This window comes from Doryrhamphus excisus, linkage group LG14, assembly GCF_037039965.1.
Source record: "Doryrhamphus excisus strain RoL-2023G ecotype Guam linkage group LG14, RoL_Dexc_Guam_v1.1, whole genome shotgun sequence".
Classification (NCBI taxonomy): Eukaryota; Metazoa; Chordata; class Actinopteri; order Syngnathiformes; family Syngnathidae; genus Doryrhamphus; species Doryrhamphus excisus.
Window position 1 is genome coordinate 10130388 of NC_136370.1, and position 25572 is coordinate 10155959.

At 40.2% G+C, this 25572-nt stretch overlaps 1 protein-coding gene across 4 annotated transcripts in view; it reads left to right on the forward strand.

The window, feature by feature from the left end:
- evla (Enah/Vasp-like a) overlaps nt 1-25572 on the forward strand; it is a 34142-nt gene that overhangs the window by 6818 nt on the left and 1752 nt on the right. For 2 of the 4 annotated variants that reach the window (XM_058090383.2, XM_058090382.2), the window contains exons 2-13: nt 13345-13513; nt 14575-14755; nt 16469-16526; nt 17575-17636; nt 18372-19223; nt 22056-22309; nt 22379-22494; nt 22629-22656; nt 22765-22804; nt 24002-24062; nt 24155-24212; nt 24490-24547. In XM_058090383.2, coding sequence (XP_057946366.2) covers nt 13345-13513; nt 14575-14755; nt 16469-16526; nt 17575-17636; nt 18372-19223; nt 22056-22309; nt 22379-22494; nt 22629-22656; nt 22765-22804; nt 24002-24062; nt 24155-24212; nt 24490-24547 — 1937 coding nt within the window. Of the gene's footprint in view, nt 1-3695; nt 4014-13344; nt 13514-14574; nt 14756-16468; nt 16527-17574; nt 17637-18371; nt 19224-22055; nt 22310-22378; nt 22495-22628; nt 22657-22764; nt 22805-24001; nt 24063-24154; nt 24213-24489; nt 24548-25572 lie in introns of those variants that run through there. The other 2 variants (XM_058090381.2, XM_058090384.2) reach the window with 2 other exon arrangements.

A 25572-nucleotide genomic window follows, 5' to 3' on the forward strand; every position in this document is an offset into this window, starting at 1 on the left:
AAATGTAAACTGTTACTTCATTAACATTTCAAAAGGACATTACCCGGGAAGGCTTTTATTGCCGGCATATCCCTTTAAGGATCAGGATTAGTGTGCCATTGGAGGAGGAGGGGGAGGGATGCTAGTGTCTCTATAGTATGTGTCCATAACATTGAGCCAATAGGCATCAGTCAGTGCGTTTATATGCATTTTAAAAAATATATTGCATGATTTGGCTTAACCTTAATATGATTGTGGTTGACTTTTTAGAAATCTGATTTTGATTGATCATCAGCCTTCTACGCATGCGCCAGTCTCTGCGCCGCTTTTAACATTAAATTCACAAGCGAAGAAGATGAAGCTAGAGGGATGGGGACTGTTTACGTTCACTAGAAGACAAATTAAACATATGGAAGATGACATAAGCCAATATTTTTAGGTACAGTCGTCCCTCGCCACTTTGTGGTTTGAATTCATGTCTAGAGGGCTGTAATAATGAATTTGGAAGGTCGAAAACTGGTTTTCTATGCTCTATGGAAATATTTGATTTATAAATAAGGAATCCTACTTTGTGGAAATTCAACATCAACAAAGCATTATGGATATAATAAAAACCTACCTGTCCTAAGTGTCACAATGTTCTATTTAGAGTTGTACCAATCAGTAAACTTCAGTTTTGTAGTCCCATTTGAATAGTCAAAAAATTATGTGTGTATTTTGTTAGTCAATGATAAGTACAGAACAAGAATAACAATGGTAGATAACATAAAAAGTATGTGAGAAAAATGTTCACACCCAACATCCTTAATCATACAGTAAAAAAAGAATGGAATGTCCATCCTCTGGAACTCCTCTGTTTGCTAACAACCTTTGAGACACTTTCTTCCCAGTGGTTCTCTTTGTCTTTGGCTGCATCTCTCCAGGTCACGAGTGTGACAGGAAGAAAAGCTCTAACATGCTTGGCGTTAAAGTCGTATGGCACTACCTGTTGTTTTGCATGTATAAATCTGTAGATTTGAAGACGACCAGTCTTTTTCAGATTTTTTTTGATATTTTGGTCAGTATTTCTATGGTTGCCATGTGTTAGCGTTCACAGCTGGGTTGGCTGCTTGTACAAACACTAAGACCATCGGCATTTATTAGGGGTCGACGTCTCAGTTTCTACAAATACTCTTTTATCCATCCATTCATTTATCCGAGTTGCAGGGGGAGGAATATCATTTTTCAGGACACTCCTTGTGTTAATCCCACATGGACTAAACCCACGGTAAAAGCTTTCCAACTCCTCCATAACATTCTTTCTCCCTTCCCTTGTGGCATGCTTTCATACGGTCAAAAACATCAGCTTTACAGATGCCATGTCAGCTGTAGCTTGACACATAGTGGTAGTCATCTGTCACATTAAATGTAGTTACAGCCACCTGTTATTTTGTTCCTTGGGGGAAAAGAGCAGTCTATTTGAGGTATGGCGTTTTTTTGACAGAGCAGCCGGCAGTTAATTGGGGCACAAAATCCACGAGTGTGAGGACGCTAGTTCATAAATATCTTACACTGGGCATCTTGGCATTTTTTTTTTTGTTTCTTGAAGGCTGAAACACAAATTCCAATAGATTGGAATATTATTTACAGTACATCATCAATGTATGTGACACTTTCCTTGTACCTGCAGAGAAAAAACTAAAGCTCAGGTTCACTCGAAACTGTCACTCAAAACTCCACTACATTATAAAAATCATATAAAAAGATATATATACAATGTTAAGTTCATGAAATATAGGGGTAAATAAAACTTGCACTCACTGAAATATAACAGTCATGATGATTTGGACACATTATTTTTTTCAGATATCAATATATATATTTCAAGTTATTTACTGTATGTGGAGAAATTTGGACACTCATAACTGGAGACTAGCTTCTTACTTTGCAGCTGATGTGCTAGTGACAGTACCTATTCATACAATATATTACTTAACATTGTTTTTGCGTTAAAAACCAAAAAAAATTTAAGGTGTGGCCAAGATCAATTACATGTATCGGGAATATTGTCATATCTATTCGTCCCTTCATTATTGAATTGTGAAGTACGGAAATTGGACTAAACATGGGCTATATACTGTATGCCCATGCAGTATTTCTCTAGCATACTGTATATAATTAAAACAACAATATGTCATCCCATATTTAACAGTCAGTGTGACTCAACGCTCCCTGAAGCAGTTTAGCTGTGATTATTCTTTAAATGTTAGTTAGCACTCTGTGCCTGTGTCTTTCCTCGTGGCTCAGCCTCGTCAGCCATGGACAGAGCTTGTAAACATTTACCGCACCTGTCACACAAAAAGTTCCCCAGGCTAGTTGGAACCTCTTCGGGTGCCTGATGAGCCCAATGGTAGCTTGACGCTGTCTGAACCGTGACCTAAAAAAAACATGTTAAACATGTCCTGCTTCTGTGTTTTAATCAGCCAATCATGAGTCTGCCCTAAAATTTCCCAAGTGTAAGAAACTCTAATTGACCCTGAGAGGTAATCAATTATCACTGCATGTTAATGGACAGTTAGTACGCACCCTCTTTGTCCTCAGAGGTCTAGGGCATCACATTCAATAGCAGCTCATTTGGAATGTGGGTAATAGAGGGTGGCTTTGGCAACACTGGCTCAAGTCAAGTGGAGGATTTGGCTCTCACTTTTAGGACATGACTGAATACGTGATAGTGGATGGGTGTAACCAATACCTGTGAAGAATTCAAAAGGAGTTCACAAATTGTTTGCGACTAGTAGAGGCACTGTTGATTCTGCTTTAACTGATTTTTGCACTGACATCGTAATAACGTTACGACAATACAGTTGTTGTTCTTTGACCAGAATGTTAAGATTCGATTTTTTTTTCAGAGGAAGAGGAACATGTTATGAGTTATTTTATATTAGTCATTGTATTGAGCTGTGGATTCCAATACACACTATAACCTGCACAGAAAGCTTTCCAGATCTTCCAGAATCTGCACCTCTTTCTGCAGTGTTTCCATGGACTGTTCCAAGAGGAACAAAGTATGAGTTATTTTATATTAGTCATTGTATTGAGCTGTGGATTCCAGTACACACGATAACCTGCACAGAAAGCTTTCCAGATCTTCCAGAATCTGCACCTCTTTCAAGAAGTTTCCATGGACTTCTTGCTTCCGACCCAAATTATTTGTTTAATATACTCCACCCACGGCCCTCCTGTAGGTACGCCCACACCGCTGTGATTGGTTACACTCCCAAGCGCTCCCGAGGACTTCAGATTGCATTGAGTTCAAGAGAACTCTGTGTTAGAAAAAAAACAAAGGTGCAGAACCATCCAAAAAGTCTCTCAGGGCTCACTTGCAAATGGGTAAACCTCATTATACGAGAATAGAACATTCTAACTACATTTATAGGTCAGAAAAGTGGAAAAAACTTTAACTGGACAATCTGCTTTTTGTTGGACAGGAAAGTATTTTCACAGCTGAATGTGCATGTAGTTGCGAAAATAACATGATCCTCCAATGTTGCGTAAATATCGTCAATTGTCAGTTGTGAATTTTCCCCATAGCCAATAAAGCAGATGTAATCCAATCCTTAGTGAGCATGGTGGGTTAAAAGCTGATTGAGATGGATATGAGGTAATCTCCCTTGGGTTAACAATTTGAAAAGTGAAACACACACACACACACACACACACAGTCATCTGTTCTTGCGCGGCATCAGGCTGGTCAATGACTTCATCTGTGCCATCTCTTTGTTGCTGGATGGACGTTCGTCACTCTTGTTGTGGCTACCTCACTGAAACATTTTCTTTGTGTTTGCAACTGGATTATTTCCATCAGAGGCTTTTTCCACCGGAGGATTAACATGACTTTAATGAGTTTTTTAATGAAGTAGAAGACAAGCTTTTGTGTCAGGTTTCGCTGTTGACACGTTGACCAAAATGGACATCCAGCGAGTGCGAGTGCTGCGTTACGGCCTCCCTCAGAGCGTCAGTGACTCAGGGCTGTTTTACAACCACATCTCCGGCAGGTTGGTGCCAACTTTGTTTGCGTGTTTGCGACTAATGATTGATGTCCAAGTCAAAGGGACATGTTTGGACGCTTTGGTACCAGTCAGATTATGTACGGTGGTTTTGAGCCAGAAATGTTGTAGACTACGATTGTGTGCAAAGGCAAGTATTGCACAGTAAATCTTTCCCTGTTGAATTTAATCAGATCTGAAATACTAATCTATAGTCCTAATCTGCCAAAGAATTGAGGTTATTTCGGATTAGCTATTGTGTCTGCAGATATTTTTCTTGCAAACTTGTATTTTTGTTGTTACTGTCCAGTTGCATCCTTTCTGTAAGATGCTATCCCAGTAATGGAGCCACACCAGGAAGCATCTTATTTATGGAATGTAATGGCCTTTATTGTCATTATACAAGATGTACAACGAGATTGGAGAACACAAGAGCATCTCTTAATAGCGGGAAGACTTCATATGTGACTTCATACGTGTTTTAACCACACAAATCAAATACTGCATGGCTTTTCCGGCTAGTTTGGCTACATTTTGGGCCAAGTACGTCTTTGCAGAGCTTTTGGGAAGAGGAAGTCATGTCTGTGTTTTACCTTCATCTTCTTCTTCACCACAATATGCAGAGCCAACATCAAGAGTTGTAATATATGCAAATCACGTCGGCAGGGAAAACAGTATGTAGGTCACATATTGTAACTGCGTTTTTATAACTGTGCAAATGTGGAAGCGTTGCAAACCGATGCATCATGGCTGAGCTTTTTTACACACAAACGACACAACAGGACATTTAGCTAAGAACATAAGCACATTAATGTTGGCATTAATGCCATTAAGGCCTCGCTCTGTACTTTATACACACACACACACACACACACACACACACACACACACACACACACACACACACACACTGCTTAGCCCATTCCGCAGGGTTACACTGCACTTAATGTATCAGCCGTTAGATAAACACACAACAGTGTAGCTCAGTGGTCACAATCTGGTCATCGTGGGGGACACAGAGGCTTTGGCAACAGTATATGTAGATTATGGGATGCTAAACTCCTCTGTATCAGTGGATGTAATGTACTTTTAGAGGAAGCATTAGTACAGTGGTTTTCAAACTGGGGGAAGCGCCCCCTGGAGGAAGGCGACTTTATGACAGGGGTTCCCGTGAACGTGTTTCATTATTAACCTCTTAGGCGCCAGAGTTTTTGTTCATGAAATATTCACTTTTGATATTACTATTTCAAATGGTTGTAGCTTGAAAATGGTTACAGATAGATGTATACTGTAAATGAGAAAAATCCTCAGTATGACCCAAAGTTTGTGATGGGACTAATGACTTTACTCATCTAATTTGCATTATGATGTCACCAGGCTTGGAAATTGTCAGAACCCTGCCTCCACCATACAAGGATGATTCGATTCAAGATGTCTGATCCACTTGTCACAATCTTCCTCATCTCTCACGCAAACATGGGCATCATCATTTACAGTGGGATATTGATCATTTCATCTCCAAAAGGGGCCCACTACAAAAAAAAGTTTGGGAACCACTGCATTAGTAGAATCAAAAGTAGAAGCCAGAAGTTCTGTCTTCACCATCACCACGCACACGCTGAAGCAGGAGTTTTCCAAAATCTTCACCTTGGCCGGAGTTTTCAAAAAGCTCATTTTTAAGGACAGAAATCTACATTTGCGTGTAGACAGGCCAAACTAATGGAAAAATACCCCTGCTTTTAAAAATCGTTTTTTGTGTGGACATAGCCTCAGAGTGTTTATTCCTACAGCAGATATTTAATATAAGACGGTCTGAGTACACATTTTGACGTGCGCATGGACTGTTAACTGGACAGTTATTTTCTGTCTTGTCCCCCCCGTGAGAGAGAAATGTTTTCGCATCCCCCTGATTTTAAATATTATTAAGAAACTGGTATCTATTTAGGGCTGCACGGCACTTGAGTGGTTAGCGTGGCAGGGAACACAGGTAGGAGACCCAAGTTCAATTCCAAACCTCGTGGAACATCTCTGTGTGGAGTTTGCTTGTTCTTCCCGTGCATGCGTGGGTTATCTCCGGGGGACTCCGCCTTCCTCCCACATTCCAAAAACATGCTAGGTTAATTGGCGACTCCTAATTATCCATAGGTATGAATGTGAGTGTGAATGGTTGTTTGTCTATATGTGCCCTGTGATTGGCTGTCCAGGGTGTATCCTCCCTCTCACCTGAAGACAGCTGGGATAGGCTCCAGCACCCCCGCGACTCTCGTGATGATAAGCGGTAGAACATGAATGAATGAAATCTATATAGTATTTATCTGTACTTTATCTGTAGAGCAGTGAAGCATACAAGAGTATCCAAGAGTCAAAATTACATGCTGGGAATGACAAATTCACACATGTTGGCAGGTCTGCGATAATATTGAAAGTCCTCCATGTCTGTCACGTTCCCCGTCAACCCCCCACTAGGGTCCACCACACTATTTGACCAGCAAAGGTCTATGGCTATTGTCTGGCCACAGAAAAAGAAAAGGCATCAATGAGTTCCTTATATTCCTTGAATTTATATATACTTGATGACCATCGGTTACTTTTAAAAAGGGTTCTGCCTCCCATCACACATCATCATCGCTACAACAGCCTAAAATGTGCCAACACCACCACATTACTCGCTGTTTCTTTCAGACAAGCAAACACTTTGTTGTCTTACAAAGGCTTTAGGCTGATTTCTGAGAAATAATGTTGGCTTGTGCTGTTTTTAGCTCCCACAGGCGTCCTGAAGCACTACTTTCCCTATTGAGCAGATTAGAGGTCTTGTATGAGAGTTAAGTGCTGGTTAATTTAGATTTAAGACTGCAGTGAGGTAATGATCGGCCTGCCGGGCTCTGTCTCTAATCCCGCCTGTCAGACAGACCTCCTCCCTTCTGTTAGATAGACCCCTACTCCACCCCACCCTCTATACACACACACACATACACACACTCAGAAATATGGTCGTCCATACTGTAACTGTACACTCCCCCACCCATGCCACACATAGGCGGTGGCCCCCAAAATGCCCAGTGAACCCTGGAGGCTATAATTCCCATGGTGACACTTAAATGACTTTTTAAAATATATAATATTATTATTCATATATTATTATATATAATATAACGTATTGTTTGGTGTATATATTTTTTACATTGACAGCGACATTGTTTACATCTCACTAACGCTGACTGTACGTCTCTATTAGCTTCAGGAGTAACCGGGGATGTATTAAACTGTAATTACCTCCCACGCCACTCAGGAAGTCTCCCCGGGTGCTGTCATTGCACCCAGCTGGCTGACTATTGTACAAGAGGTTATGATTTATTGAGGATGGTTAATTTGAATGAAGAATTAAGTGATTCACGGGATTAATTCAATATTAGTTCCCTGTCAGTTAGTCTGGTTTATTTCAAACATGCATACAAGGTTACATTGGAGTATATTCACAGTTCCACAATTCAACAAAGGAAGAAGAGTAGGAGGAAGCTGAGCTTATTCAATGCTAACCCCTTTTCATATAACAAAGGAATTTGTTCACTTACTGTATTCAATACACTAAATATATATATATATATATATTCCTTCTTCATTTTTTTACGCCGCTTATCCTCACCAGGGTCATGGGGATATGCCGGAGCCTATCCCAGCTGACTTCGGCCAAGAAGCAGGGGCCAAGATGGGAATCCTACCAGTTAATTTGCCCATTTTATTTTTATTATTATTATTGAATATGATGAAATGATGAACTTGTACTCCACACTTCAGCCCAGTAGTTGACAGAAATGTGCAAATGAGGTAGTTTGCCGACGTACATTAACTCCTGAGGAGGAAGAAAGGACACAAAACCCAAAGAAGGTGGACTGAGTGCTGTATGGCACTTAATTGTTTTTTATCAGTAATACACTGAAAATGAGAGGAAATGTGAATGTTTACTTTGCAAGTCCATTTCGGTGGGCGCCCTTAAATTTTCTACTTGCACTCCCAAATTTCTAAGTTAGGGGCGTTTTTTTTTAAGTTTTTTAAGTTAGCGTGGAGCGCTGACATATGCCTAACCATGTGTGCGGGAAGTTCTTTGCTTTATTCAAAAGCCTGCATATAAATGTGGCCTCCTTTTCCCCACCCGAGGCCTATTTGACACAAGGAAGCACTCAGTGTGGCAGAAGGCATCGTGTTGGTGCTTTGTTTGTTCTTTCTCCCTCCTCCCTGACATTTCTTTCACTTTTGATCTCAGTCTTTCTCATGTCTTTCTCATGTCTTTTTCATGTTCACGTCGCTCCTCACGTCTTCAACCTCACTCATGTAATCTATTTATCTCAACAAGAGAAAGAAGACATTGTTTTGCTCATCACATTTACAATGTGGTGCAATAAATATCGTTTTGTATTTCTCCGGTGATTCTAGATTGAACGTAACCATGGCCTACAAAACATACACACATAAAGTTGCGAGAATAATATAGTAGAATCTGGTTAGCGTCCAGAAGGTTCGGCTCAAACCAAAACGTACTCTAACCGAATACATTTTCCCCATGAATCAAATTAACAAGTACCCCCGCCTCTCGCGCAAAGTCAGCTGGGATTGGCTCCAGCATAACCTTGTGAGCCTAACTGGATAAGCGGCATAGAAAATGGATGGATGTTTGATGCAGTTTTAGGCCAAAAAAAGGACCTCAAGGTGGCAGAAGTGCATTTTATAAAATCTCGGCGTGCATCTGTCCAATTGAAATACACGTAAAAACGCATCTCCTTGTGTTGTGTCAAGGAGGTTACGTATTGAAAGGAAATTTTAACGCGTGCAACCGTTAATTCAGGCACAGCGTCTATTGAATCTGAAGTCACTATCAGAGAAAATGCGTTTCGGTAGTGTATAGTTTGATGCAGCTCTTGTATGACATTTCATTAGATGGAGTAAGTGTACTTAATGTTGTGACCCGTCTGTTGATTCATCATATTATTTTAATGTCACTGACTGGGATTTCAGCAACAGATGACCTTTTTGATGTGACGCACTGTCATCCATGATGGTTGCACGTGTACGCTCCGACACCTCACGGCCCACAACCACCCAAAATATCAGCAAAAAAAACCCTCAAAACAGATGAATGCTTTTTGTAAAAATACCATCATGACAGCCACCCACAAGGTCACGCTGACAGAGGTGTGTGAAATTAGATGCTTGGGTCTGCACGACAGGAGTGCCTCTTTATTTGTGACTTGCTTAAAGAGCTGCGCTTAAAATCCAAAAAGAGAAATGAAAGCGACAAGTCCATGCCTCTGCTAACTGCTCCAGAAATAGTTGCTGCTTTTGTAAGAAGATCCATCACACCACGTACCACCGTTACCCTCCTCCTCCCCCAATTGGTGGACTGTGGGCTCTCTGAAGTGGAGATTGGGTATGAGTTGCAGGAACATGATGTCTGTATGTTTTTGGATTTAACATCAGAGCCATTTAGTTTCACACATCCAGCATGCTGTCACTAACAATACACCCTTGAATGTATTCACAGACGCTCTCATTTGTTAATAGAGCATCTGCATTGACTTCTGCCGCCTCACAAACAGATGTCTGTCAGTCTGACAGTATGACATCCGCATCCTCCTCATTCATTTCATCCATTCTGCTTCTTTTTTATGCAATGTTGACTTAAAAATGTCGCCTGCTCCGGATGGTCTCCCTGTACAGTTTGTCCATGGAGGGCGTTGGCTCGGAGGGCTTGGAACCCAGTGCAGTTGTTGAGCAAAAAAGCAACCACAACCACAAGGCTTTTTTTTCTGTCCAAAAATATTTGTGCTTGGAATGCAAAAACATTCTACTTGCGACCAATCACTGAACATATAACTTGGTAAAGGATTGTCATGTGGTGTTACAATCCACTGTCTTTACAAACATTTCCAATGTTTCCTCAGCTACATGTTAGTGTGTTTAGGATTAATGTCAGTTGGCAAATTAGCTCACTTATTGTCAACGGCAGTAATAATAATATACAATAATAATAACAATTGGCAAATTATGATAAGGTTGCCAACTTCTGCAAAAATTCATTAATTCATTCTCTACCGCTTTCTCCTCACGAGAGTTGCGTGGGTGCTGGAGCCTATCCCATCTGTCTTTGGGCGAGAGGCGGGGTACACCCTGGACTGGTCGCCAGCCAATCACAGACAAACAACCATTCACACTCACATTCATACCTATGGACAATTTGGAGTCGCCAATTAACCTAGCATGTTTTTGGAATGTGGGAGGAAACCGGAGTACCCGGAGAAAACCCACCCCGAGGGTGGAATTGAACCCTGGTCTCCTAGCTGCGAGGTCTGCACGCTAACCACTCGACCGCCGTGCCGTCCGGCATTCATCATGTTGTATGAAATTGAAATTTCAGTACTTCTTCAGCTAGTTTGATATATTATTATTATGTCACACTCCTAAATATCCATCCATCTATTTTCTATGCCGCTTAGCCTCACTAGGGTCATTGAATTGCGCTGGTATACGTAATAAGCTGCCTGCTGTGTTAGTGTCAAATTTGAGCTGAAAGTGACAGAAGTGGGAACACAGCCACTTAACAGCAGGCAAAGAGGTGGCGTTTACGCTCTCCTTGCACAGGTTGTGAAGTCACTAAACGCTCGTTTTCATTTCACTGCCACACGCCCAGAGTGAAGTACTCTGTGGTAGTCGGACTGTAAAGCTGCTGATATTAGCAGATTGGACGTGTGAGAGCCAAGAAAAGAAGAGCGGGGTGTAAGGCTGACACTTATTCACGCGCTTCAGCCTAGTATTGAATAAAATATATCGTGTCATCTCTAAGGCTGAACAAAATCACTGTCTGCTGTACTAATGCAGATGTTTTATATTTTTATCCCATTTGAAATAATGCAAATGCAAATAAGATGGGGTCAAGATGTTGCCATCAGTCCTGAAGCAAGGAAACATATTTAGATAGTAAGTTGTCAAATGGCGTAAAAAGTAAGTAAATAATTTTGGGTTATTTTGTTGTTGTAACTTGAATAGAAAGTGGTTTGACGGCACTATCTTAAAAAAAAAAAAGGGCTGAATCCAACAGAGGGCGCTGTCTCATATCTCAATTGAGTCACACACTCCAGTAGGAACCTGCTTTGACAAGATATGATATTGTGTAACTAAATATTTTGTAAGAATACTGTATGCCGGTAATTGTTTCATAACTGTGACAGGCATAATAGGTGTTTATTATTTATGTAGGTATGTTTTTGCCATTTGCCGCGGGTTGCCGGGAACAAATAGTGTGGATCTACTGTATGTTTAGGATACACGATATTGTGTGTATTTTTGTTTGGTCTGGTCCACAAAAATCCCACAAATGCCAACAAAATAGCAAAGCATGTGCAATAACCCCTTGGATGCTTGCTGTGAGGTATGGAAAAGTGGAAAATTTTTGGAAAAGTGGTTGCAAAAAATAAAGCGAACTTTTCTCATAAAAACCTTTTTTCTGATATTATATTTTGGAGTCTTAGTAGAAACATGTCATTGCTGCATCTTCATAAGCGGCACCCCCAACAAGGATTTTATAGATGTACGTACATGTTCATATGTAATATTTCCATTACCACCTTGTTTTGTGTTAAAAAGGCAGTATTTGTGTTGTTGCGCTGCAGAGATGGTTGTTTCCTCCCTCCCTGCTGCATGTGATCAACCCCAGTTGGTGATGTGCTCTTAGGGCTTTTAACACACCATATCATTACCAGATACACACACGCCCTCTTCCACCACTGATCTGACCGTGTGTGTGGTGAAGCACACGAGCTACACTACACACACCTAAAGGGTAATTTTCAGTTTGGTTAAGCTTGACGTTTTTTTTTTTTTTTTTTTAGCTTTTTAAAGCAGCAACCCACCCACCCACTTCTTGCTTTATTTAACATGAGACATCATTTTCATTGTTTTGTGGGAACTTGGAGAGGAAGCTGCAAAAAGGCGTGTCCCCCTTATGACCCATCAGCTAATTCCATAACTACACAGCAATTGTGTTTCACTGTTACAGCAACAGTACTCCTTATGCGGATTAACTGTGTAGTACTATTAGATGTTTTTCACTGCCAAACAGTCATTATTAATATTTGGAGTGTGGGTGTGCCTAGAGGAGAGCCCGAGGTGGAGTAAATTAAACTGATTGTTTGGGCGGAAGGCAGGAAATCCATGGAAACACTGTAAAAATAGGTGCAGAATCTGGAAGATCTAGAAAGGTTCTGTGTGGGTTATAATGTGGAGCTCCTCAACTCAATACAAAGCGGCAAAAATTAGTTATGATTGATTGTGAGAGATTGTCCCATATTGAATTTCATTAGGCCTGTCATAATAACAAATTTTGCTGGATGATAATTGTCCTACAATTTATTGCAGATTAATGATATTATCGCCAACATTATTTTGAGACATGTCAAGAGCTTTACATAAAATAAATCAAACAAAGAAGGCAAAAAAAAAACAACCCAAAAATTGCAATTCAGTAAAATTGACAAAATTGAACTTCTTAATCACAATATTTCAGATTTTGAATCAGTGTCACTTTTGTTTTTGTGAAAAATAACAAAAAAATAGAGAAATACCTCAGAAATCCACTGAAGTTCACGTTGATTAATTGATGTTTAATTTTCCCCTTTATCAAAATTTACATCTCTCTTTTAAAGGCCGCCTATTATGCTAATTTTTTGACCCTTTGTATTGAATTGTGGACTGCTATAGAGCAGCGACACACAATAACTAGCACATAAACGTTTTCAGATTTTGCAGAATCTGCACCTATTCCAGCTGTATTTCCTGCCAAAAGGGTCTGTTTTAATGCCTCCGGGCATGCCCACTCCGCTGTGATTGGTCACACGCACAAGTGCTTCCTAACTATGACTTATATAAGGAACCTCTGTGACATCATGAAGGGGCAGTTTTACCACGCCTTTTGAAACCGAGTGTTTTGAGCCATCCCAAACTTTTTTCAGGGCTCACTTCCAAATGTGCAAACCTCATCATCTGAAACTTTGGCATCATTTAACAACAATACAACTTTCTACGACATTTATAGGTCAGAAAAGCGTGGAAAAAGCATAATAGGTCCCCTTTAAATCGCTTACAAACTGGAATGCATGAAAACCATAAAGTGTGGGATGCATTATTGTCTGAACCAAGCATTTGTAGCTTATAGTGCAGTTGCATTATCTAAATCGATGATGATGATACATTCCTCTTTCAACTACTCCTTATCTGTACTGTACTTACCTAGAGTCGATTTGCATAATGATAAACTCCACTCACGAGTCACTGTGACCTTTTGTTGTTGCAGCGAGCAGAGCATCTGCCAGGCTCGGGCCTCAGTGATGGTCTATGACGATGCCAGTAAAAAGTGGGTGCCCATCAAGCCGGGCCAGCAGGGCTTCAGCCGCATCAACATCTACCACAACACTGCCAACAACACCTTCAGGGTCGTGGGTGTCAAGCTGCAGGACCAGCAGGTGAGCAGCAAGATTCCTGTTGAATTGTCGTCTGCATTAGTTTTCTAACACGTGAGTAACAGATGACAACTCTACAAGTATAGCAGAACCTCTAAAGTGCATTGCCAACCTCCTAATTTGTTCAGATTTCATAGTAATTCTACACCTCTGACTAAAAAAGGGGGTCACCTTATATTCAGGATTGTCTTACACATTCCTGATCAATTTTTTTTAAGACAAGAATACAACAATTTAACAACATTTATAAATCAGAAAAGTTGAAAAGCATAAAGATCCCCTTTAAATTGTTATTTACTACATTTTTCACTGTCAATAAAGCATTAAGGTTCATTTTGTGACGCTTTACTTTAGCATATCTGGTAATGCTATCCAGATGGTCTTTGGGTTATGGCCGAATTCCGTTCCTAGACTGTGATCTTACACCTAAATTATCCATCCATCCATTTTCTATACCGCTTATCCTCACGAGGGTCGCAGGCATGCTGAAGCCTATCCCAGCTGTCTCTGGGCAAGAGGCGGGGTCAGGCCAAAATAAATTTTTCAATTCAATTATTTGTGTACGTAACAGCACCTGTATAAGTAATTCCATCAAAAAAAAAAGAGCTTATGCAAAAAAATTATCATTTGTGTGAAACAATTGTAGCGCGCAGACCTCACAGCCAGGAGACCAGGATTCAATTCCACCCTCAGCCATCTCTGTGCGGAATGTGCATGTTCTCCCCGTGCATGTGTGGGTTTTCTCCGGGTACTCCGGTTTCCTCCCACATTCCAAAAACATGCTAGGTTAATTGGTGACTCCAAATTGTCCATAGGTATGAATGTGAGTGTGAATGGTTGTTTGTCTATATGTGCCCTGTGATTGGCTGGCGACCAGTCCAGGGTGTACCCCGCCTCTCGCCCGAAGACAGCTGGGATAGGCTCCAGCACCCCTGCAACCCTCGTGAGGATAAGCAGTAGAAAATGAATGAATGAAACAATTGTATTTGGTATTTGACTCTGAATTGCAGAACTATTTGTTTCAATCAATCATCATTAATTTGAGCTCTTTCCTTCCCTCGAAGGTGGTGATCAACTACTCTATAGTGAAGGGCCTCAAGTACAATCAGGCCACGCCAACCTTCCATCAATGGCGTGATGCTCGCCAGGTCTACGGACTCAACTTTGCCAGCAAGGAGGAAGCCACCACCTTCTCCAACGCAATGCTCTTTGCCCTCAACGTCCTCAGCTCGCCTGACAGTGGAGGTAATGCAAACTTCTGACCTCTCCATGATGTTCACATGAACTCAAGAGCGCCAGGTTATGCTTTTAACTCCTGGCTGTCTGACAGGCTATTTAAGGTGGTTTTGGAATGTTTTGTTAGTATTTAATAGGTCCTCTCTAGAGAAATGGAATAGGAATGTGTTGTTTTGTCTGCAGTTGGTGTTGAATAACCGCTTCAAGTGGAATTTGGGCTCAAATTCCAACCATCTTGCTTTTATTGTCTCAGTTGAATATCGTTTAACCACAATTTAGTTGCTTTGGATGCTTGGACTCTAAATTAATATGCAACTCAGATGCTGTCACATGCTTTTTTTTAATACTATTTAAATTCTCACATTTGATGTGCAGATGTTGATCTCCATCTTATATGAGCTGGACTGCTCTCTAGTGGTGGATAACATGTACTGCAGTCGTGATCTCAACAGGCACAGGTTTATAGATAAGGCCCTGACTGGAAATATATGTTTATTGGTAGATTTCACTCTGGAAATCTTTATACTTGCGAAAGTAAAAGATGGTAGAGCTTTTATATATTGAATATATTTAGTTGGATATTCTATGTTTGTTACCCTGTGCTCATTTAACAAGCCACTGAGCAGCTCTGGTTACAGGTTATTTAAAAGAGGCCGCGGGAGTTCGTTTAACTGCCACATCATGCCAGGACATCCTTGTGACTCTCCTATTGGTGGTTAAAATATCACATATGGAGACATAATGTCGGGCCTTTCCACCCTGCGGGTGCAAGGTCATGAGACGCGTGTATCTGTTTACGTGCTGCTTGTTTAGTGTTGCACAGTAATTAGGGATGGTCATTTAACTACAAGTCCTTAAATTAATTAATTATGTTATTTTTTTGTACTATTGAAATTGTAGATTTCTCAAGATTGGGTCTACGAGACGAGATAATATTTTAACTTTACTTTTAAGATGAGTACAATGAAAAAAATGTATGACAATATATTACAATCTACTAATATCATTTCTACTACGTTACGCTCTTGTACACTTTGTCTGTATGCTACCGACCCCGCCTCCACCCACCAAGACAAAGAGACTGTATTTGTCATTACTTTTTATTACATCATTCCCCTGAGCTCATACAGTGTATAAATAAAAAAATACAAGTCTGATCCGGCCCTCCCCTGGTCCTTCTGCTCCTCTTTGACCTTCACCATGGCAACAACTTGGCACCACACACTATGTCAGCAGTACAAACACACACATGCATAGATGCACATTCAGCACAAGGTGACAATTGTCTTCTTGCCCAAGTCCCCTGTGTCCCATGTGTTTGCCCTCTTTTACAGGTTTCACTTCAATGCTTTAATGACACTGTTACTGCTGAAGTAAACAAAAAAGTGCCACAATGAGTTGCATGGGTGGTCTATACTGGTACTTGTGATATTTTTGTATTGTGTTTTCTGTAGTGTTCGCTGTATGTAAACAATCCAAGGACCTTGTTGGCTGTCCACACAAGATGCTTGTGGTGGGGCTGGGCTGCATTTTCTTCACAATGTAATTTGTGTCACTTTCACTTAGCTCACACATGTTGAATGTAGTCTCTGATTTTTCCCACACAGGCAGTAGTTTCAGGCTTCTTACTTTCTTTGTATTCTTCTTTGTTATGTCTTCTTCACCTTTTTAAGAGTCTTCAAATTCCACATATTTTAAATGTTGTTACGGCCTGTTTTTCAGGTCCAGTTGTCCAGCGCCAAAATGGACCCTCCTCAGAGGAGAGCGAGGCTCAGAGGAGGTACAGTCACCTACTACAATATACACTCATATCTTAGTTACACATGCACAATAAATACAAATAATGAAAAGAATCATTTGTCATAATTATTATTATTCCATTGCATATTATACTTATGCATACTATTTTCTGTTTATATAACTTATTAAATACCAAAAAGTCTTAAAGTGCTAAATTATTAGCACATTATTATTAATTATAAAAACAACAATATATTCGTTTTTAAATTTTTATATATCATACATTTAATATGAAGGATATATAGTTTTTTGATAAGTATGATGATTTTTTTATTACAATGAATTAGTTGTGTTAATATTTAATATATATTCAATATTGATATATAACTTTGCTAATAAAGGATAATTAGTTATTTGCGGTACAATGAATTTAATGTTGTTATTAGAAAATTACATTTTAATATATAATCAATACTTATTACTGATATATGATTTGTTGACAAGGATAATTAATATTTTGTTATTATAATTAATTTGCTGTAATTATTAATAAAATTTAAATATGTTATAAATTATATGTATATATATGTGAAATGATAATTATATTTTTCACTGCATTCTAAACAATGTAGGTGATAACTTTTGAAGTAATAAATAATTAATACAGTATACAATGTATACAATTAATTTATTGACATTATTATATACGTTATTAATATATCATGAAGAATAGTTCATATAATAGTATAAATAATACATTTTAATATTATGAAATGCATTGAAATGTACAGTACCCCAGATCCACTCAAAAAAAATTCAATAAGGAACCCTAAATATTAAGAACAATATCAGTATTATGTATTGCAGTCCTTCACCAATGTAAACTGCAGGTGAGTCATTAAAGCTATATTATTATATGCTATATACTTTAGTAGTACCTTAGTAGTAGTAGTAGTAAATTAGTAGTACTGGTCTCATAGTGGATCAAATTAGAATGTTGCAATGTTATTGATAGTCCATGAGTCTTTAAAGTGTGGTCCTGAAGTTTAAAAAAAAGGCATTTTAAAAAGCATCCTTGCTATTCAAAGGATGATGGAGCAGCATCAGATGCAGGCGCACAAGGAGAGGGAGCGGCGGACATCAGGATCAGGTGAGGCTTAAAAAACAAACAAACGCGCACACGCCAGCTTTAGGAAAGCCACAAGATCAATAGATGTCCTTCTGAATGGCGTCTGCTCTGAACTACACAAACATGCTGACTGAAGACTGAAGTGGACGCATAAATAAAAGAAAAACATGTATTTGCCCTGCTTTGTTTTTTTTTTTTTTTACTATCAGTGGTGTTTCAGGCAGAGTAAACACTTGAATGGAAGTTGAACACAGCAGTGTCTGCTCCCTACTCCCTACTACTAATCCACATTCCCACTATTATCCCCTTTCATCCATTGGCACACACTCACACACACACACACACACACGTGTTCAAGTCTTGCTACACAAACACACTTAAACATCCTTCACTCGGTGATATCGGTGAACCCCCCGACCCCCACCTCTCAACCCTGCCCCCGAACCCCAGCCCCTGCAACATGCTCTGCTGCCATCTCTTTCTTCCAGCTGCTGTTGGGGGGGAAATGTCATATGCTTTTTCTGATCATGTTGCATTCTGCTGCTTGATATTTTTGATTCTTTCTTATTTGCGATTAGCTTCTGTTTTTTGAATTATGCTCCTGTTTTTTCTTTTGTTTTTTATTATTATTGTTTCATCTCGGCTTGGTTGCTTTTCATTCTTCTCACGTTTTTTCTCTTTTCTGTTTTCCTTTGTTTGTTGCCCTCCTCCGTCCGCATCTCCTCCTTCTGTCTCCCTTCCCGCTCCCCGTCACAGTCGTTTCCACTCTCCAATATAAAGTGTCCGCACCCCCCGCCCACCCAGACACTCCGCCCGAGTACAGACAGTACAGAGCTAGCACACTGCCCCCGTCCTACGTCCGTGTGGCTTCTTCCTCCTCCCCGCCCTCCTCCTCGTCCTCTCCCTCCCAAGAGAAAGAGGCGGGGGCGGCTAGAGACAAGGCCCAGCTCTCCTCCCAACTCTCCACCTCGCTGGCCTCCGCCTTCTCCCCAGTCCAAGCGGGAGTGACCACCCAGGGCCGACAGGTCCGTCAGATCCCCCTGTCTCCTCCCACCACTGCCCGACACCTTCACCAGCAGCAGGACGTCATGCTTCCCCCCAAACATGGCACCTGGTCCGCTTCGCATTTGCAGCAAATGTACGCCCAGTGCCCCCCCGCCGCCTCCCCTCCGGTAATGATGGCCATGCCCGCCAGGCAGGGCTTACCGCCGCCACAGCCCGCGCTCCCTATGGCTCACCCCCTCCCGACCATGAACGCTAGGATGAAGCCCCCGCCACTCGACCCGAGCCCTCAGCAGTACCCCCAGCATCAGTCCCATCCTCAAGCCAACGGCCAGTCAGATGACTCCTACTCCCCCCACTCCCACCAGCTGCCGCTCACCCCGCAGTACTGCGAGGCCGTGCCCCTGCCGCCCCTGATGGGCCAACTGCCCCCAGGGTCTGCCCCCAACCACCAGCCCCACTACCAGTCCACCTTCCACCCTCAGCAGCATCAGCAACAAGTGCACCATCAGCAGGCCCCATCCTCACCCCCGTCTTACAATGATGGGGGTTCCCCCAAGAAGACCCCCTCCCCCGTCCCCCAGCAGCCTCCCATGACCAACAGCAGTAAGTATGAAGAGGAGAGAGGAGGAAGTCGTTCTTTTAGTAGAGAGGATGTTACCTGTGCGTTTGTGTTCAAAAATAGGTTCACTGCAGAGTACTCCATGGGGTGGCGCACACTTTTAGGCAATTAGTCTTTCTCAAATTTTACACACACGTGCCTGTCAGTCCCCTTAAGATGGGTACCAGAGTTCGTGGTGATTCGGCTAAATACCCTAACATTACAGTGGCTGTTTTGAAAGTCAGTCCGATTTATGGGGTCCAACATTGTGGTTAATAACAGCGGAACCATGTGCTGTATTTTTCCGAAAAATAATAGCACAGGCAACACAGTAGGGATGCATGTTTGGATGAATTTCAACCCCTTTGTGTGCAGCGGTTCGAGAGTCGAAGAGTTAGCCGACACAAACAATTACATTCAGTCATTCTCACTCAGGCGTGTGACCTCTCACGGGACGGAAAGGGTTGTGAAGCGACTTTGTGATCCGTCTCACTTCGAAGTGTCAATAATTGAACACACCTGTGGCGCCCATTCCACTTCACAACAATAGACAATAGCGCTTCTGTGTGAGAAAGATTATTTAATAGACTACATGTTGACATGGTGTGCCAGTGGGACTACATGAACAATAGCAGCAGTTACATGTAATCATGTCAGCTGTTCTTCACTTTCTTTTTCACACAGGTGCTTCTAAATATTATCGATGATTATAACACTGTCGTATTATTCACTAATTAGCTAAATTTGCCAGTGACAACAAGTGAAGACAATGTTCACTTTTGATTGACGGTGTCACAGCATATTAATGTAGCAATATGTTTATTATTGTGGTTATCCAATTGCACTGAGCTGTTATATTTTGTCCCTCTTGTGTACACTGAAGTAGGATAACGCTGTTGTTCTACACCAAAGTAGATTAATCTTCAAGACTTGTTACTCAATAGTTGCCTCCCTTTTCCCCACATCAGTTTACTGCTGAGCGCAGGTCAACTTTAATTCCAACGCCATTGCGTACCAAAACAGCAGCACCTACCAAAGCCTAAATAGTTTCTGTGCTCGCTCCGTGCTGTTGCATGCATCTACATTTTGTGGAGCTATACCTACCTGCTTTCACATTAGTTCTGACTATTCAGCCTGCTTGAGTTCTTACAGTTGCTCTGCATTTTCATCCACAATCCTTATATAAAACATGAATACATATTTCTTTCCCTTTTCTGTGCATTCTAACAAAAAAAAACTAGTAGGAGCTAGTTAACAATGCAAGTCATTGGAAGGTACCTGTTTCAACGACAGAGCCTTCTAATAAAACCTCTAACAATTGTGTATTGTTTGAAAAAGGTACTGTGGTCATGCATTAACAAGTATATTGATGATAACATGTAATACTTACAGTATATTGCTGTATTTTGATGATTTAAAACCAAATCATTTTTCCTAGTCGCATTGATTTAGCCCAGCATCTTACGCTACTTCCGTCAACAACAGCAGCATAGAAACCACTATAACGCTTACAATGTCCGCTCTCATTGGGGTGGCTGTGTCTTCCAGCACAAGACTTCAGTCCTTAGGTAGAAAATGCTGACAGCAAAGTCGCATCTTGTTGAGTCTTTGTAGCAAAATTGAGAGCTTCATATCCACTCTTTCATCTGTTCCTACTGTGATTGACGCTGGGACAAGGCATCATGTTACGCCAGATTAATATAGTTTTTTGTGTTAGTTGCTTCAATAAAAAATATTGCTGTAACTTGGTTAATATACTAGTCAGTTATGTAAATGGAACACTTGTTTTTTTTTTTGTTTTTTTAGCTTTTTCTGTTCTGTCAAAATCGGTACCTCCTGTGACGTCCATTGTCTTAGCTTAAACTTGTTTTTTCTCAGTAGAATACACAGAAAAGGGTAAGAAATGTGTGTTCATGTTTCACATAAAGATTATGAATGATGGGCAAAAAAAAAAGATGGGAAGTGCAGTTTTCCATTAAACTATATTGGAATATGTATTGTTTTGTGTTACGTTTTATACGGTTATACGGTACGTTTTCAGTGAGTTTCTGATACATAAAATGCATTATCATTAAGAATAATTATTTATAATATAATTATATAATATAATAATTATAAGTGATTATTTTAAATATATATATTAAATATATATAGTATATATATTATTAAATAAATGAAACATAAATCATAAATATATAATATATAATATAAATATAATATAAAAGATAAATATGTTTTACCTATATTACCTATATTGGAAAATAATACTATAATATATAGCGATAGTATTATTATTTATTTTATTTTTTTAATACAATTAATACATTTAAATAAATTATAAACACAAAAATTTTGTTTTTAATACAAAATAAATACTAAAAATCCAGTATAAATATTATTATTAGTATTATTATTATTTATCATTATGTAATATTATTATATGTCAAATATAAGCTTCCCCACAATAAACGCGTTACCTCTTACTACCTTACTTGAGTGTATGCTCTGTGCTCCAACGCCGTCATTTTAAAATAAAGTCTTCAAGTGGAGCCAGTAGGAAATGAACCAGCAATATGTCAAATAGATATGATGTAAGTGGAAATATTTAGTAAAGCAGGCCACAAAAGAACCACTTCTCATGATGAGAAAATAGTAAATGTTATTTTTACACTTTTATGATATTCAAGCTACCGTAATTAAAAGTAGTCAAACAGCGCTGGAATTGCTAGAATGAAACCCCACAGGTGTTGTGTGTCCCACCCAAGATGCCTGAGGCAACCTCCCAGAACGGCGTCCAAAAGCCACCGTTAACAAAACTCTAACTTTGCCCCTCCCAGGCCCTCCTGTGTCTGCAGGTCACCCCGCTATGCTGTCCGTGGCCCCTCCCCCGGCTGTGGTACCGGTACCCATGGTCGGGCCCCCAGCCCCGCCGCCGCCTCCAGGCCCGCCACCCCCAATGGCGGTGCCCCCACCCATGCCTCCTCCACTGCCCACCGGTGGCGGGCCTCCTGGGGGTCCCCCTGGCATGCAGCACCAACCCTCGGGGTTGGCAGCCGCGCTGGCTGGGGCCAAACTGCGTAAAGTTCAAAGGGTGAGTTTATGGTTACAGTATACTACTCTTACTTTAAAAAAAAACACTAAAAAGTGTTGTGTTCTTCAGGATGAGAGCAGTCCACCAGGATCAAGTGGTAAAAGTGACTCGAACCGATCAAGTGGAGGTAGCGGTGGCGGTGGAGAGGGTCTGATGCAAGAGATGAACGCCTTATTAGCTCGCAGGTAAAACCATGACTTACTTATTTTTCCCTCTAGTAACTTACGTAGAAACACAAGAGCAGTTCCGCTTCTAGAAGCTGCTTGATCTTTTATCAATAACGTCTCTTATTTTGTTTGCACATGTTACCCTCACTTAGACGGAAAGCTTCTGAGAAACCTGATGAAGTAAGTAGTCACTCAAATTGTCACTTTAGTTTTGCTGTTAATCCCTCAAGGTGACATTTGTAGTTCATCTGTCAACCGGAACTAAAATGTTCTCTCTTTCACCTCAAGGACGACTCTGGTAGTCGCGGGCCTGGTCAGAACTCAACAGGTATGATTGTGTTCTTAGAATTTCCCAAGTACTTCTTATTGTAGCCATTGCAGACATATACTCCATATCCTTGTACCATTTGAGAATATGGATCTAGAAATGACAACAATAAACACAATTGCTAATATTAGTTTTATTATAATACTTTCCAGTAGAGTGTCCACTTTGCTGCTGCAGTTTTTTTTCCTTGCTGTGGATTATGGATTATGCTTCACAGGCACCACTTTGCTGCAGTTGCCCGTCTTTGTGCTGCCCTCAGTCTCCTTTTGGATAAAATGTGTCTTACTCATACTTACTGATCTTCAGTCTCCTCCATTGTTTGTTAGTGTGTTGGTATCTAACTGATATGTTCAAGATATGCCTTTATTCGTCCCTCAGTGGGGAAATTTGTTCAAAGCAACATGTTTTTTTTAGCTTGTTTATAAACATGGCTAAACGTTTTGTGAGTGACTTACATTTTTTGCAACCTCAGTATTCTATATATAGTGAAAAAACGAGCAATTTTTGTGAGGGATGGCAAAACATTTGGCCATGAATGTTGAGTTCAAACCAAAGCAACGGAAAAATGGAAATTATGCTCCACAGTCTCCACTTGGCTGCAGAGCTCCTTGTTCTCGTTGCCCTCAGCCTCCCCATGAATAAAATGTCTTCGATGTGTTTATAGCAAAGTGGTTCTCGAAGTTGAATTGGACTGCTACGGCAGTATTATTTTAAATAGAAAACCGAAGCAAGCAGTGAGACATGCGGTAGTAATTGGGTATTATTTGTTTGTGCTGTCCTCAGTCACCTCCTGAATAGACTAAAGATTCTTACTTACTAGCTGTAACGTTAATAAAGGACACCCTCATTCTCCTTTTGTTTTAGTTGACGTTAGCATCCCAACTCATGGAACATGGGTTTTGTTGTCTAACTTGACTAAAGTCCAAATCGGTCCAAATTATACTCCGCCGTCTCCACCTGTTTCGTCCTGCCTGCAGTCTCCTCTTGGATAAAAGTCATGTTCTTGCATAAATAAATAAAGGATATTATTGCTAGCATGTCGGTATCAAAGTAACATGGTCGTCTTCAGTCCAAACTGAGGCAAAGCAATCAGCATCATACTCCACAGTCTCCACTTTGCTGCCCTCAGTCTCCTCTTGGATAACATGCATCTTTTTCTTAAACCCTGTATCACAAAAGTCCTCCTTTCCTTTTTAGATGCTACGAAGAAGCCGTGGGAGAGATCCAACTCTGCAGAAAAATCTTCACTGGTGTCCAGGTCTGAACACAAACATGTACTGTAGTAGTCTGTAGTCTCTGTAGTAGTACACATCTTTCAGTACTAATACACTTGGTGGTTTCGCGTTGTAGAGTGAGACCCATTGGCAGCACCAGTGAATCAGACACCGAATTTGACAGAATGAAACAGGTTGGGTTCTTAACTCTCTTTTTTTGTGCAGGGTACAAACACAACGCCTGTATTGCTTATATGCTTATATTCACATCACTGCATTGCTTCATGCAGTTTGTATGTAACAGTGAATGCAAAGCAGGTGAAAGAGTGCAAATAGTAGGAGCTGCTACACAAACGATGACTGAAATGCTAAAATGAGTGGAGCATGTTTTACCTTTATTCATTTCACTAGTTGTACTTTTTTTTCCCCTCCCCCAAGTAGAAACTCACACATTGATGTGTTTTATCACAGGAAATTTTGGATGAAGTCGTACGCGAGTTGCACAAAGTGAAGGATGAAATCATTAATGGTAAGCTGCTATTGTAATATATCACTATTATATTGCCCAGGTGTGATATGCTGCTTTGAAAATACTATTTTCTTTGAAAATAGTCTTCATAAATGTTCTTGGAGTATTATGACTTTATTCCCATGAAATGTTCTCTTTATTTGTTGTTTTGTTCATTTTTTCATAGTAATACTACTTTTGTCTATAATATTTATAATTTATGCTACCAAAATGATGTTGTTTTTCCTTACAATATTACTATGTTATTCTCATAAAATTATGCCTTTTTTCATCATTACAATACAACTTTATTCTTAATGCAATTTTTCCTTTTTTTGGACACCCCTCGACTAATATGTCCCATTAAAGCTCTTAACGAGTTCTTTAAGGACCTGCTGGTATTATTGTCAATATGTAATTATAGGTTATCACATGGTTTGTCTGATGATGGCATGATACTGGGCCTGATACCAGACAAACCATGTGATGATCTTATTATCACATACTATTTAATCATGAGCTTATTATCACGTACTATTTAATCAAAAGACCATTTTGTTTCCAGAAAATGTTCAGTTTATTACATGTATTATATCTAAACAGTGTAAACACAATAATTGCAAAAATATTTCAACAATAATATTTTATCTCTGACAATGTCTTTAATGTCTGACAATTAAAGATCCATTAATCAAGTTTGGGTTTTTTGGTGACTGGAGAAGCACTAGGCACTAAGCACTCGTGCGCTGTTCTCTGATTGGTTGTTTCACGGGCACGATACCAGAGCAGCGCGCTCTGAGTGGACAGCTACGGGGGCTGATACTGGACATGGTTAAACTCTATATTTTATCAGTATCACTGCCCTGGGCTTTGACACAGTATCATTTTGGCCTTTTCCCGTATCATTCATGGGCGGTTTCTAGGGTACAGGGCCAATTAATACTGTAGTATGTGATAATGTATGATACCATAAACAAAAACCATCATACATCTTATGGTGCCTTAAAAAAGTGTTTTCCTCCTTCCTGATTTCTCTTTTTTCCCTC